Source organism: Nelumbo nucifera, chromosome 4, assembly GCF_055504915.1.
Source record: "Nelumbo nucifera cultivar China Antique chromosome 4, China Antique-T2T, whole genome shotgun sequence".
Lineage (NCBI taxonomy): Eukaryota > Viridiplantae > Streptophyta > Magnoliopsida > Proteales > Nelumbonaceae > Nelumbo > Nelumbo nucifera.
The window spans coordinates 32,527,602-32,543,924 of NC_142652.1; the positions used below are offsets into that span (position 1 = coordinate 32,527,602).

The following is a 16,323-nucleotide window of genomic DNA, read 5'->3' on the forward strand; positions in this document are numbered from 1 at the left end:
AACATCTATGCCAACGATTTTCAAAGACCTAGGCCGACAGTTTATAACCGCCAATACATTTTTTTTAAGAATGAAAATGCACTGGTGGATCCGTGAACCTATGTGTTCACGAGTTCAAATTTGCGCCCCACAACGTCCCACAACACATCCCCGCCCTGTATTGAAAACATCTCTCGATGAAATTACACGGCGGGGATGTGTTGTATGACGTTGTCGGACGCAGATGTGAACTCCGTTTTCACAGGATGCGAACTTATGGGTTTGACTAAGGAGGGCCTACACCAAAAATCAGCACTCTGCCTTTGGCTTCATCCAGAGTTTCGGTGTTCAAATTCTGTCCACATGAAATTAAGAAAAAGAAGCACTTGACCGGTGAAAGTATAAGGAAAGGCTGGAAAAAACAATCAGAGATCGAAACTGCCAGAGACAAAGCGAGCGAGGAAAGAAACTTCGAATTTAGTTTGTAGCAACAGTGGATAATGGGAACTGTTCTCGATTCCCACTTCTTAGCACTCACAGCGCTTGTCACTGTAATACACGTCTTCTCTTTCTTTCTGTTACTTCAATGCTCTTCTTCTCCATCAATGATGACTTTTTCTTTTTCTTTTTTTTTTTTTTTTTTGGGGGGGGGGGTGCTTTTGTAGGTGGGTTATCAGTTCTTCTTCTTCGTAATCACCGCTCTTCTCAAGTTCGACAAAGTCACAGACTTTGCTGGTAATATATTCTTACAATTCTTTCTATTTTTCAGTTGATTTGTTGCTTAATTTCCTACTTTTTTTTTCCTTGACAACTATTCTTTCTCCTTTTTGTTCTTTGTATCGTGAACCTTGGTTATTGGATATATTCGCTGGGTATTTCTCTTATCTTATCTGCTGCTATAATTCAGTACGTGGGAGGAAACCACTTTAATGATTTTCATAATTCAGAAACAGCCGTGTATTGTGCAGAAAAGAAAATCCTATCCCCACTTCCCAATCTTTTTCTTGTTCATAAGTTGAGTCACTAGAAAATTAGCTGTTGGCATCGAATGTCGGTTTCAATTGTGTGTCCAAGTCCACTTCAAATGGAAAATTCAAAATAAAATGGAGCTTAGATTAATAAATGAACAATTTTTTATATAATTGTGATGGAATTAACACCAGTGCTGAATTGATTTCTAATGTTATTAGACATTATGTTTAGAAAATTTCTGTAATGGAATTTAAGTTGTTTAGGTAACATAGAACTGTTTACGTTTAATAATCACAAAACGAAAAGTAATCATGGTAATATGGGTATCCGCACTTATACTCCATAGTCCACATTGGTATGGTTTTGTAGTTTTGCATTTAAAATGTCTGTTGATTCCTTATTTCTGATTTTGGGTCTGGTGTTTTCTGCAGGTAGCACCAACTTCATTATACTTTCTGTATTGACTCTTATTTTGAAAGGATCATGGCATTTTAGGCAGGTATATTTTCTTCCTTTGGTAGTGCCAATTTTTATGTAGCTTCTGTTCCAGTCACTTTAGTTCTGCTGATAGTAGTCGAGGTGTAATAGAACTGAAGCTATCTGCTTGAACCTTAATTTGCATCTGTGTAGCCTATATTTATGGATCATACAACACACTACATATCCATCTCTAATGGTCCTAATTATGTTAAAGCTTTTTGCTTTTATGGGTTTTGCAAGGGACAATGCTACTGCATTATTCTGTCTTCTTTAGATTTGGAAGAATTATCGAGTTCTGTCTAAATTATTGATCAGTTAAATACTTAAATGCTGAGTTTCTATCTATCTCATCAATTATGTGATGATTGTGCATCTTGTAATTGCCTACCAACTACAAACCCTGTCCATGATTAATGTTTTTAATCTATTTTAGAGGTTATCATTTTCCTTGTCTCTTTGTATCAATCAGAATAAGGGAAAAGGAAAAGGAAAATCCTCATATTTTTATTTCATGGTTAGAACTTACTATTTAGGTTCATTATTTGGGCAGGGGTCAAAGGATTAGTGACTCCAAAAAGTAAAGTCTATCAGGCGGTTGAATTCCATTTAACTTTCCAAGTGTGCACATGCCCATGGCCTAAAAATATTTTGTTGTACTGGCCTAGTGGTATAAGCTCATCTTTTCACAGTTAATGACCAGATCTGAATCTTGCTCAATCTGCAAATTGTTTATGTTCTAGGTGGGAGTTGGGAAATTAATCTGCCTTTGTTGTTATTTATTTGAAAAGATGCTAGCTAACTTGGTAAAATCTGGGGTAGTTGAACCCCAACTTTGAGTCAAATTCCTCCACTGTTCTAAAAACTGATCCACTCATAATTATGGTACACTCATCCAACATTTAGTTATTACTTTTAATGCACAATTCTTTCATATATCTCGTGTGTAATTCTATTTTTCAGGTAGTCTTGACCTTGCTTGTGGTAATATGGGGTCTTCGCCTAGGACTATTTCTATTAATGAGGTATGAACATGGGAGTACTTTGAATTTACGTACATCTTTCTACTCCTTTTAATCATTTCTATATTATACATGAGATATAATTTACTTGTAAAAAAACACCTATTATTTGTTTAAATATGAATGGTCTTGCTTCCTGGTAAAACATACCAATTTTCATCAAATATTATACTGATCAAACATTCTCATTGGCATAGCAGCTGAGGTCATTGCACATGAAAGTATTAACAAGTCTTATATCATTTCCTGAATAATGATAGATGGAGCTAGTTACCTAACCTAACCAGATGAAGGGATTTAATTAAATGCTTCTTTTCATGGAAGTTTTCAATCACCTACTTCTTCCTTACAGTTGTTATTTGTATTTTAATGATATTTTATTTTCTCATATCTTTTGCTTAATAAGCTTCTATAGGTTCTCCAAATGCATTAGTTTTCGTCTGTCAAATATCCATTGTGCCCTCTTCCATAATATGTTAACATGTATGGCTATCATCGTGTTGTAATCGTCCAAGCTCTGTCCCAACTATTGTTTTCAACCCATCATTGACTTGGATGGTCTAACGGTTCGAACTGTCACCCAACCCCTTTTCTGGGTCCAGTTTTTGTAAAACCCGGGAATTGACAAAAACCGTTGGCTTGGTCAAAATCCATCTGCCTGGATAGTTGAATTGTTGACCCGTTCGACCTGGTCACTGGGTCATGGGTTACACACTACATGCATATCAAAACTTCTGGAGGCCATAACTTTGCACTTGGTTGTCTGATTGGATGATGTTTTTATTTTGGGTAACTTTTTTGAGATGTGCGCATTCCAAGTTCCAACCCTACTATTTTTTCCAACAAATATGCCTTTTTTTGTCTCAAATCCCCATTTTGGCTTTTTTATTTATAAAAATATTAAAAAATGAAATGAAAACATAAATTACACCTAAAATAATATACACACACATATAGGATGACGTATCACAGTCTGATCTGCAATCTGGAAGCAAAATGGTTCAGCCTACAGGTTGGGTTTTAAAACGCTGGTCCAAAGTCCCAACCAATTGGATTGGTTACATGATTGCTATTACAATTTCGAGCCTACTCAAAAACATAAATGCATCAGCATATCATTTCTCACCTCCAAAATTTACAGATAATTTCCTTTTTTTAATGAAAACTTGTATATATATATATATATAGGGTTAGCTACATGAATCATGTTCTGTCATTCTGTTTGGTTCAGTACCATATCTGTTGTTAATTTATGGGTCCTTAAATCATTTCTTACTACAACCCAATACCTTTTTGGTCCAAGAGTTTGGCAAAAGTTTTATTTCCAACTGCCAACCTGACACAACCCACCTCCTTTATCCAGGGCTAGGCTTGAGACTAGAAATGCAAGACAAGTTCAAAGTCTATGACACTGAAGGTGTATAGGTTCTTCATGAAGCCATAGCTCTGCCACTCTGGTACACCAAGAGATTTTGAATGTTGATTACATGGTTTCCATTTTGTCTCCCATGGGTTGCTGTTTATAAAGTTTGGACAGATAAATTATAAGAAAGGACAGAGTTTCAGTCCAATTGCATATGCATCTGGAAATAGACTATTTCTTTATGTACAATATTTAGGGCATAGCTCCCCCTCATGATCAAAGCTGGATGTAATTTTCCTTTCTTGTTTATTTGATAAAACTTTGTGTGCAAGCCTCATGATCAAGGCTCGATGTAATTTTCCTTTCTTGTTTATTTGATAAAACTTTGTGTGCAAGTTTTCAAGTGTATGTATATGCATGCAAGAGTATGAGCATACATTTACATCTAGTTATGACATCATTCTTTATGATTGATGCATATCAGGATGGTTGGAAATTTTCCACCTCGCATGTGTATCTCAATAATGCTTTAGTCTTTGATCCTTTTTAAGGTCCTTGGCTCAGCTCACAAATGAGCATTCTCATATTGAGAAAAAAAAACACTGCATTGACATTTCCTATATATTCTTGTTCAAAACAGGATTTTGCAGTGGGGAGAAGATCAACGTTTTGATGAAATGCGTTCCAATTTGGGCAAATTGGCAGTTTTCTGGATATTTCAGGTTTTTCCTAGTTTGTATCTGATTTAATTACAGAAATATCTAGCTAACCTTTGAGGTTTATATGGATATCTAGTTTTTAAAAGCTTATTTCCTGATTTATAATGTTCCATAAGACTGGATTAAAGTTTGTCCTTAACATAATATTCATTTATGGCAGGCTGTTTGGGTATGGACTGTGAGTCTACCAGTAACAGTTGTTAATGCAAGTGACAGGGATCCATCACTTCAGGCTGAAGATATTATTGGGTGGATTATATGGTCTGTGGGCTTTACTGCTGAAGCCACATCAGATCAGCAAAAACTGTCATTCAAGAACTCTCCTAACAACAGAGGGAAGTGGTGCAACATTGGGCTCTGGAGATTCTCTCGCCATCCAAACTACTTTGGTGAGGTAATTTTCTTAACCGTGGTCTGATGCTGTCCTCAATCCTCTATTAAGTATTAACTGAAGATGGAATGAGTTGCAGGACTTGTACAGAAAAAACACACTAACCCACTAATATTATTCAGGTCTACATTTTTTTTCATTGAGAACCTTTATTTAGATAGTTGTCGTTCAGGTTCCCTTTTTCACTCATGGAAATTGGTATGGTAGCCCACGGAAATTATTCTTAAATTCTCAGCAGTAGTTGAATTGGTCATTTTCCATTTGTTACCAAATCATGTGAGATTGTTAAAAAGTTGATTTTGATTTTTGAAGGATTCTAATAGGTTGACTTATTCTTTATGTGATATTAGCATATCAACCATTTAGATGAATGATATACAGATATTCTTATGGTATTAACTGTTTTTACATTTTATGTGAATCGTATGGTTTTAAAATTTGTTTGTATTAATAATGAACAGATTTTTCTTTGGTGGGGAATCTTTGTGGCTTCCACACCTGTATTGGAAGGGGCAGAATGGCTTGTCATTCTGGGGCCAATCTTTCTTACTCTGTTGCTTTTTTTTGTCAGTGGCATACCATTGCTCGAGGTTTGTGTTTTTTGTTGCCTTCAATTCTATTACATATTTTGACAGCCAGCTGACGAAATTATAACATGATTGTAAAACATGTATGGAATCAGGAATCAGCAGATAAGAAATATGGCAATTTGGCTGAATACAGGATGTATAAAAAAACAACTAGGTCAATCTTGACTTATCCTATTTTATTGTGATTTATATGTGGCTGGAACTTGGAAAACTAGGTAGCTGATGCTAATATTTTGTGTCACAGCCCCCTTATTCCTTTGCCCCCGGCTGTTTACGGGTCTTTGCCTGCATGGTTCAAAGGCACTTTTCTTTTTGAGTTTCCTCTCTACAGTCGAAATCTTCCTCAAGAAGAAAGATCCAACTGGTAAGGCTACTATTCATGGCAAACATTTCTTATGTATCCTGGGCACGAACTTGCACTGCAACACCACATTCAGGTCTAAATCATTGTCATGTATAATCCACTTTTCCACATTTCCATTTGATGTATTTTCGTGGAATATGGTCTGACTATCTAACTCTCTTCTGTATTTTGAATCATAATTCATAAATCAAATAGCAAAAAATATTTTATTTTGATATATTGAATCCATCCCAAAAAAAATTTCCTTATTCTTTCAGAGCTACAAGGGAAACCTACTCAGAAAATAGTTCCATGTCCAATGCCAAGGAAAATTGCAAAGTTGACTTTCATAAGTCACACCATTTACCACAGGAGAAAGACCTTGGTCATTCGTGTTTTCATGCCCTGCATATCTCTCTGGAGCGAAGATATTGGAACTATCATTCTTTCCACTTGGCATTTTGGGAGAGCATTGGTTGTATCATGCTGTTATTTTGTTCATTGTATAAATCAGTTGTCTAATGTTATTCTAAGTGTTTTAGTAGCTAAGGTACTGGTTTGCTTTGCATCTCCGCCTGACTATTAAATTGTGTATTTTTGGGTATTCTGGTTTGTATTTTTATGTTCTTTCTATGAAAATTTTTGCTTTTGTAATCACATTTTCAACCTATACCATAGTAATTTTTTTTATAATTGTATACAGCTGTACTTGTATTTGTTATTTAGTACAATCCTGCTGGTGACATCCTTTCTGTCTATAGACATGTACTTCATTTAAAAATTTGTAGTCTGCAAGGGTATATTCCTTTTTTTTGTGGGAAACTGGGACAAGCATCATACCTGAATTCCCATGTAAGAATATGGATATGGGCGCATACCGGAAAGTCATAAGAATACAGATAAAAGTGTCCTATCTAATATGCCAATTCTACATTTTTTCTAGGCCATCTTTCTTAATAATTGCGTCATGCCAAGTGATATGGCACTTGTATTATTTTAAAAAGTTTCCTTTAGTGAGATTTACAATAGCAGCATATCCAACAGTTCTTGCTGACAAAATAGGGAAGTTTGAAATGAATAACAGCTATAGCTGGTAAAACACAGGAGAAAATATCTAGACGTATGCCTGTATCAGGTGTAATATTGATATCTTGTCAGTGACATTTGAGGATTCACTAATGCACTAAAGTATCCAAGTTTCATGGCACTAGGTTACTCAATGTAGGGGTGCAAGATGCATTCCTTTTATATGAATCTGATGTTGTATTACAATATTAAGATTGTGAAATAAGCTGCAAGTTCATTTTCTATAATTGGTAGGCCAAATTCTGTTTTTCATCCATTGTAACGACTTGAGTATCTTAAGGCACTTGATGTCTGTGCAAGGTGTAGAAAAAGTCTGAGAGATGACAAGGGATTGAAGATGGGTTAATCACTTGATAAGCCCTTTGGATTTTACGGAAGGTTTGGTGAACCGGTAGAAAATCCTGCTCGATACTACAATCTTCTCATTTTGATGTCTATTGGTTCTGATGCTACTGGTTTCCTGTTTATCAATTCTATCTACTTAAAATTCAGTTTCCTCTTGTGTCAAGAATGTTGGGTCTGTCCATAGGCCTCAAATTTCTAATTACCTTGAATGTGAATGGCTGTTTAGACTGTTTAGTTACTTGCGTGGGAATGTAGGTACATGAGAGGGGAGGTAACCTTGAAGATCTCCCATTCAGAAGGTTATTTTGTTGGGATTGACATTGTAATTATATGGTTTTAACATTCTGCATGATTATGGAATCTTATAATTAATGAGTAGTTTTTGTTTTTTCTGATTGTGAAAGGGTAGAAAAATATTTATTTGGGGTACATGAAAAATGAAATCATTTAAGAGAGAATCACATGCCCTGTCTTGGTCCAGCTAATTCATTTAAGATATTGATGGTGCATTGCAAACAAGGTTCAAAATGTCTGTATTGCATATCGTATACATATTGTTATAGTCCTTAGACACACATGGATTATGGTGGAAAGATAAGGATACACTTGGATTTGTCAGGAAAACTCCAAAACATATTACAGATGCAAAAATAATATACTAAATCTAAGGTTGAAATAACTATGAATAAGGTATAAATACACAAGTAATGCACACTTTCATAATTTATATGAATAATACATTACAATGTATATATGTGGATATCATACAACTTTACTGATAATGCATCAATCAAGAGTCCAAGAGATATATAATATAGATTTTTATAAATTACTACATTAGTAATATATTATTATTTATTTAAAATAAATTATTAATTAATAATTATATCATAAATATAAATTAATCTATAAAATTTTATATTCATGAGAATATAGATGATCCAAGAGACAAATCATATGCAACTATTGTTTTTTAATTACAAAAACAATTATTTTCTATTTTATTATTTTTACTTTTGTATGTCAAATTAATCTTAAAATTTTTAATATTTTATAAACAATATTGTTATTTCTGTAAATAATAAATATTGTATTTATTTTAAACTAAAATATTAATTAGTAATTTTATAGAAATATATAATCTTAGTTTAAAAAATAGATTAAATTCGTTACAATTTCTAAGATATATGTTATATGCAAGTTCATAAATTTGAAATCCAGAAGGACAACAAATAATGGGGCATAAAAAGTTATTAAATGCACATTAATGAGAAGTGGGATTTAATGGGTTGAATGACAATTAATAAACATTAAAATTTGAATTTATAAAATATGGTTTGTATAGGTCGATGTGAACTAACACAGACCTATATGATCGGTAGCATCAGTTGATACCAACTGATACAGACGATAGATACATATGGGCAGGAAAGAGATGGTGTTAAATAGGACCATTCCACCTATATCAGTCCCCTTGGATACCGATACGATGCACCTTACATCTGTATCACATGTATCATATCGGTACTTTGAACCTTGATTGCAAAACTTTGAATATAGGGTTTCATTTGTTTTTCATGTTTGCCAAGTTTTTAATTTAATTGTTACACTCAAGCTTATCATCTAAAGAGTAACTGACCAGCTGTCCAAGAGATAGAGCAATTGACTCAATTTCTTTTTGGGAAAATTCCCGATTAGAACCTTGTACTTGGGCCTAGTGCCACTTTGGTCCCCAAACTTTAAAACACGACAATTTAGTACCTGAACCTTCAAAATGTGCCAATCTAGTACCTGTCGTTAACCAACTGTTAAGTGGCATTTGAAAAGATACAAATTCGTCTCTTCTATTCAAGAAAGTTGGGGTTACCAAAATGTCTATTGAGACGTGACACCAACTTTCTTGAATAGAACAGGTAAGGATTTGGGACTGTTCATTTTTTATCAACGTTTAGATGATTGATAAAGAGAATTAAATGACACTTGAAGGGTATTTGTATCCTTTCAAATGCCACTTAATGGTTGTTAATGGCAAATACTAAATTGACACGCTTTTAAAAGTCAGGTATTGAATTTTTGCATTTTAAAATTCGGGGACCAAAATGGCATTAGGCCCAAAGTACAGGTGATATATATATATATATATATATATATATATATATATATATATATACCAGTTGAGGGGCACCGGGCACGTGCATATGAGATTGAAAATATGAAGAAGATATTCTTGAAACAAGAAAACATAAAAAAACAAGGAAAAAATTACTCAAAATAGGATTATCATTCATTGTATCGATCTGAGTTATGTTATAAGTTATAACACAGTTTTGAATTAAGATTCAGAAGAGGAAAATATGGTCGAGCCGAATGCCACATACCTCGTGTCATCCAAGGCAGTGAGTTCCGCCGGATGGTTGCATATGTGAGGCAAAAATGTGGTTCACCTTTATATTTTGGTCTGATAATAATAGAAAGTAGAAAGAATCAAACTAAACCAAGGTTCAAAATATCGATATGCTCGATACATTGATAGGGACGTATCGGGCGAATCGATACACATTTTGGAGCTGTTTTTTTTTTATTTTTTTTCGCAACCAATTCAGGGGGGGCGGTTTAGGTCTCCTCTACCCCCTGAACCGGTCAGACCTCCGATAACACCCACTATAGGGGCATATTGGAGGGGTCCCAGAATGATACGTATCGGCCAATACAGGCCGATACGTGACTTTGAACCTTGAACTAAACCACTTCAACTGCTAAATGTTTCAAAAGAGTGACGGGTGGCAATAGTAAAATTAAGAAGGTTATTTATTGGGATTTAAATGTTTGATCATGGACAAGGGGGGGCCGGGGGGACTAGGAGACTAGGAGAGTACTGATTATTAACATTAAGGCCATGTTTGAGAGTGCTTAAAAACAAGTGCTTATTTCGGTTGGGACCACACCACTATGCACTTATTGGTATTTGGGAAATAAGCCCAAAGTGCTTATTTTAAAAACAATGGCTTATTTTTTAAGCTCAAATTTTCAGCTTTTTGTATAAGCACTTATTCATTTTTTTTCCAAAATTATCCCTAGTTGAATTTTAAAGTACCACTTATAAAATTATCCCTAGTTTAATTTTAAAAAAGTACTTATATAAAAGTGCTTTTGTAAAAGTATTTTTATAAAAATACTTTCACAAAAGTACTTTCGTAAAAGTTCTTTCATAAAAGTGATCTTATAGTAGTACTTCCACAAAAGTACTTTTATAAAAGTGCTTTTATAAAAGTATTTTCATAAGGATATGCTTTGAAAATTTGAAAGAAAATGAATGACGAAATAGTCATTAATGTTTATTCAAGTGCTTATTGGAGAAAAGACTACCAAACATCCAATATGAAGTAAGTGCTTGTTTAAAAGAAAATAAGCACTTAAAAAGTTGGATGCCAAATGCAAATAAGTGCTTATTCGAATAAGCACTTGTTTTTAAGCATTTATTTTTAACATAGTGTTGCTGCCAAGGATGGGGCCGAGGGCACACATCAGAGGCTCCGGGTGTTATCCCAGGGATGGAGACTTCGATGGTCAAGTTAGTCAAGTGATTAGGAGAGGTCAGACCAGGCTTGAGACGAGGGCTCAAACGAGGTCACTCGAGAGCAAAAATGCAAGAGAGAAAGAGTGAGCAATATGGATTTGCGTTTACCTTGAGCTAGGCACCTCCTTTTATACTTGACCTTGCCATGAAGTAGTTGGAGGCAGTTAGAGGTGAACGGCCAGGATCTCATCCGACCGATGCCACGTGATGCGATTCTGGGCCTTGCCATGTGCGCCCACATCAATAAGCACTCCCAAACATGGCCTAAGACAATGACCATAGTTACATATTCCGCATGGAACAATATATGATATGCTCATATGCCAAAAGCTGACGGATGGTTCAATTCTAAAATCAAAAAGATGGAGTAAATTGATTAGCAATGTATTAGCATTCATTTGAGAGTGTAGTGAAGCATGAGTCATGGCTAAAGTTGGACATGGACCGACGAACATACCTAGAGCTTGACGGGCGAGGATCTTCCGCTGGTTGGGCTTGATTGCAACTAAGTAAACCTTTCTGTGGACCCCAAGAAATATAACTGGTTTGGCCTTGTATTCTAGCTACCTTTCTTAACATGGCAAAGACCTACTTTTCAAATTTCACTGTTATGATTAAGGGTGACCCATTAAGAGTCCAAATTTGCAAGTAGCACGGCAAGTGTAAACCAATTTGCCTTGATCAAGTTAAGATCATGGTTTTCAAAACCAGACCGGACCAGACGATCAGACCAGAAAAACTGGGAGCGGTCAGGTGACTGGTTCCGATTTTCTCCAAAACCGAATTTTCCATAAAAACCATTGATTTTGGTCAACAAACCGCTGACCCGGACAGTTAACCGTTCAAACCGTTTGAACAATTTTGACCAGTTTTCATTTTTTTTTTAATTTTTTATTTTTTTGTCAGAATGGCCGACCATTCGGTTCGAACAGTCGGACCCTTCAACCTGGTAACCGGACCTCTGACCGGTTCGGTCTCCAGGTCGGTTTTAAAAACCATGGTTAAGATGTTTACTTTCTTCTTCTAAGACATGACCAGAGGGTTTTGATACGCTCTGCTGTCCATACTGCAATTCTCTATTAGTTGGATCTGATAACACATGACTAAACAGTTCCGGTCTATCTTGGTTCTTGTATCTTATCTTTGCATCTTATCATTTTGTAAATCCCAGCAAAACCTTATTTATTGCCACTGAAGCTCACAAACGACGACTATCTTCTTTGGAGAGCTCACTCAGTCTTCGCTTCTTTCCACGCATTTGTTTTTCACTTGTGCATTATTCTCAAGTTAATATAAATAATACAGTGATTCAGTTTTAGTTGAAATTGAAAGTTTGAACCAAAAAATAGATAAATTATGGCCACAAATGTCTTTATATATACAGAAGTAATTTCACACCAACCCGCCCCTGGGCGAACTTTATTTTCTATGAAATTTCAATTTATCTCTGAAAAAATGATGGTCAAAGGGACCACCCAAAAACATAGCACTAATACGTACAGAGCCTGTCTGTTCTTGATTCTTTTTCTTTTCACATTTTTAATGCTCTTTAGCAAAGGAATAATCAGCACAAGTTCACCTAATAGGAACTGATGCAGAAGAAATGAATAACATAGCAAATTAGTAATTAATTGATATATCAGATTCCTGCCGTCTTATTGATGCTCCCCAAGGAGATAACGGCACCAGATGTGGCGTCCTCTGATGGTTGAGAATGTGACATGAGAATATACACAACCCAGAAATGAAGGCATAAAAGGTAAACCAATGACCACACTTTTGCAATTGAGTTCCTCCTTAAGAATGCAGCACCTGCAGAAAAGACAGCATCCAACTGCCAAAGCAATGACCCAAATTTCTCTCCTCCAGATCGGATTCTATCCTTAAGCAGGGGCTTCAGCTTTGAATTAGAGAGTTCCCAAGTCCCTGCTTCTAAGTCGTTATTGGCTGAGGGGCCGGCTAAATCAGTCAACTGCAATGTCGACTTGTTTTCATCAAGCAATCTTGAAATTGTCTGCATTATGATGATAAATCATCAGTATATCCTTGATGTAGAACCTCTCTAGTTACAATATATGTGTACTATTAACTTTTTGAAAAATGTGATACCTCGATCCTGAACAACAATGTCGCTTTCTCAGATGAGAGAGCCTCTACCTGATTGAACAACCAAAATTCAAATCAGCTTATTATTCCAGGTATCTTGGTACTTAAACCCACAGATGCAGAAAGTCCAGACTTAGGAAAAAAGTCCGTACAAGTATTAAAAGAAGAATGACGATCTCTGAGATTACTTATCAAAAGGTTGCAAATTTTGATTGAGGCACATGCTCATTTTCATAACCATGTTAATCCGGTTTTTTAAAAGGTGCACTTGGGCTCACAGGTGAGATTCATCATGTTGCTAGTTTTTTGAATAGTAATTTACTATACCATAGGTCATAGTTATGATGTTTTAAAGTCTAACAGTTTAACCTTTTTTTGATGAATGAAAATAATTTATTAATCCAGAAATAACAAGGCAATACAGGAAACCCAAAAAGAGGCACGAGCTGTTACCTCTTCTAATAAAGTATTACATCAAATTAAAACAGAAATATCCTGAAGTAAAATTACAGAGCAGCCCAAAATAAATGTTCCCTTGAAGCCCCCTGCTTAGCTAACCTATCCGCCAAGGTATTTGCTGATCTTCCCACCCAAAGAGAGGTAACAGTCATGTTTCTTGTGAGCCAGTTGACTTTCCTCAATAAATCTCTGTGTCGCCACATATAGCTGAAACTGGGTCTGTCAACCATCCCACAACATTCTTACAGTCTCCTTCAACTACCAATCGCTGAACTCCTAGTTGTTCTGCAATCTGAATACCTTGTACCGCCGCTAAAATTTCAGCTCTATTAGTCTCCTATTCCCACGGGGCCTGAAAACAAGGCTAAGATGCTTCTCTCCGTATCTCTCAGCACCCCTCCTATCCCCAATGGGCCTGGGTTTCCAGGGCTGCTGCCATCAAAGTTCAGCTTTACCCATCCTTCAGGCGGAGGGATCCACACTGCAGATTCCCTGTCCTTCCTTGTATGGCTGTTAGCCACCGCTATCTAGTTTCTCCAAATAATCATCAAAGGAAAAAGTATGAAAGAAGTCCATTGTTTTCAACCAGTGAATGACCCTAGTCAAGATACAATCCTCAACTGCCTGAATGCTTCTTTCCTTTTCCTTGAACAGCCTTGCATTCCTTTCTTCCCAGATTGTCCATAAGGCGGCAGCTCTAATACATCTCCACATCATTTTTTCCTTTTTTTGTAGGCCATACAAAAAAGGAAGGATCGAATAGCTGACTTAAGTCTGTGGACTTGAACTTAGGAGGCTATAATACAAAAAAGAGAAAAAAAAAAAAAGAAACGTGGGAGACTACAACCTTCATGTTAATACTCCATGCTCTGACCAAATGACTGAATAAACCTTTTGAATTTATTTTCTTCTTTCAAATTTAGAATTGTACATGTCTGTATGTCAACATTTTCTTTTACTTTTCTTCAAAAGTAGTGCTTTGCTTTGTTCAGCATATGCCCCATGCCTCAGGCTCTAGGAATCCCTTGTACTTTAGTTGCACTTCGTACTCTTAAAACACTGTTGACCCAAAAAACATGTAGATACGATAACAAGAACTGGTATAGGGCTGCGTAACTATTACTAAAAAAATCAAGGCCATGGAAAATGCACAAATACTAGAAATTTTAAGTGAATGTGGAAAGAAAGTGAGAAAGTGAGAGATGAAGCTGAAAAGGAGGTTCCTGTTAGACAGTTTTGTATGCCCTTAGCTTCAATCCGATTTGATGTACTTTTGTTATTTAGTGGAAATAAATAAATTGCATGTTTGGTTTAATTCTGTGTAAGACCCTAAAACTGGACACTTATAGAGACTCGTGTTAGTTTTAAATGTTCACAGCTTGGATAAGTCTGGGGAGATTTATCCTGCCAAGGCTGATACTGGTGTGCCACCAAGTGTTGGGATGGCCTGTCTCGGCCACCAGGGTAAGACCCAAGGCACATGCAGTATGGGATTACTCGAATCCTTGAACCGGACCAGATTTCCAGTATTGCCCTGGACCTTGGAGATAGATGGGCAAAACTGGAAAGTTACACCTGACCCCTAGACTTGATTATGACACTTCACTAAGTGTCGGATCGGGCTGTCTTTGATATGCCAATCAGTGAGATCCTTAGATGGAGATCAAAACCTAGGTATGTTGGGACAGTCTGAGAATTCATCTGAGTGGGTGATCATAGTGACAGGATCAGCCCCTTTGTCGGACAAAGGTAATGATCGGGAATGCACTCTCTCTGATGGAAACCAAACTGCCGGCAGTTGATTTCAATCGTTGGAATTTTGTTTTGCAAAATTAATATATTTATATATATATATATATGTACGGTTTCAAAATGTTTGCAAATGGTTTTAATTCCTGGGATCCATGTGAGTGGAGAGTGCGACACTGTTCCTTGCAGCCGAGGGAGAGGTCTTCTCTTGTCGGGCAGTGCTTGATCATTAAGGGCTGAGAGGTTAAGTGTAAGACCATTTAGGATAATACCTGATGGGCTAATCTTGCACCTGCCCACAGTCCCTGGGTTTTTATAAGATGGCTTGGCCCAGGGACCACTTAATGTAAGTGTTGGGCCCATAGGGTCCATGTGATGGGCTCAGGGGTTCGAGTTTTTCAGTGAATTCGGCTGGGCCTTGTATTAAAGGCTGGGCCGAACCCATGTGGCTGGTGTGTAGATCAATGCTTGGGTCCCACGCCATACAAAGAAGCCCAATTGGGCAGCAGATTTGAAACTAGTTAAACACTGAACACTTAATGGGCCAAAAGCCCATTTCGAGCTGGGCTGATAGGATCACCCATCTATGGGGCGAATTTGAGATTAATGTTAGTAAAGGGATAGGGCCTTTAACCTTATCCACTCTGGGAGACCAAATTCAAAACAGATTTGAATCTGGTAACCTCCTGATAAGATCAGGAGTAAGCTAACTTAATCTGAAGATAGGATTAAGATAATCCCCTATCCAAATACAGATTTGGATTGGGATAACTCCTAATTAGGAGGTTTCTTAATCAAGAAGAAAGGAGGAGAAACCTAAGAGAGAAATATATCAGATTTCGAACCAAGGGTTTTAGTCAAGAAAACTCCCTACGATTTGAGATAAGATCCCATACTAAACCCCAGAGAGAAGAGAAACAGTTCAGCCATCTTCGTCCCAGGAGTTCTCCTCCAACCGCCGCCATTCCCTCTTGCAAGATTTGATCTTTGCAGCAATAGGGAGTCAAGAAATCAGTTCTTGACATTAGTCTTGCGAAAAAGACTAAGAAATATTCAGTGTTCAGAGTTTCCAGAGGATTCTTGCGAAGGATCCAGTGTGTAGGACGCACCCTGCTGGTTCGGTTCCATCCACAGCTGTGTCATCT

The 16,323-nt window shown here is 36.5% G+C and overlaps 2 protein-coding genes across 4 annotated transcripts in view; one reads left to right on the top strand and one right to left on the bottom strand.

The window, feature by feature from the left end:
* Positions 1 to 293: 293 nt before the first annotated feature.
* Positions 294 to 7,675, top strand: LOC104609951 (uncharacterized). 3 transcript variants are annotated; one of them, XM_010276402.3, is made up of 10 exons: positions 294 to 530; positions 645 to 714; positions 1,383 to 1,450; positions 2,392 to 2,453; positions 4,454 to 4,535; positions 4,693 to 4,926; positions 5,385 to 5,513; positions 5,606 to 5,667; positions 5,758 to 5,877; positions 7,243 to 7,675. In XM_010276402.3, exons 1-10 carry the CDS (start codon positions 480 to 482, stop codon positions 7,286 to 7,288), a joined length of 924 nt encoding a protein of 307 aa, XP_010274704.1. In that variant the 5' UTR covers positions 294 to 479; the 3' UTR covers positions 7,289 to 7,675. The 3 variants fall into 3 exon arrangements, with proteins under 3 accessions (XP_010274704.1, XP_010274706.1, XP_010274705.1); XM_010276404.3 differs by having other exon boundaries at positions 7,249 to 7,675; XM_010276403.3 differs by lacking the exon at positions 7,243 to 7,675 and adding an exon at positions 6,135 to 6,614.
* A 4,514-nt stretch (positions 7,676 to 12,189) lies between these two features.
* Positions 12,190 to 16,323, bottom strand: part of GC2 (golgin Putative 2) — a 41,997-nt gene continuing 37,863 nt past the window's right edge. The window contains exons 9-10 of the mRNA XM_010276405.3: positions 12,974 to 13,021; positions 12,190 to 12,878 (exon numbers count right to left, since the gene is read on the bottom strand). Of these exons, the coding sequence (XP_010274707.1) occupies positions 12,504 to 12,878; positions 12,974 to 13,021 (423 nt within the window). The 3' untranslated portion in view covers positions 12,190 to 12,503. The remainder of the gene's footprint in view (positions 12,879 to 12,973; positions 13,022 to 16,323) is intronic.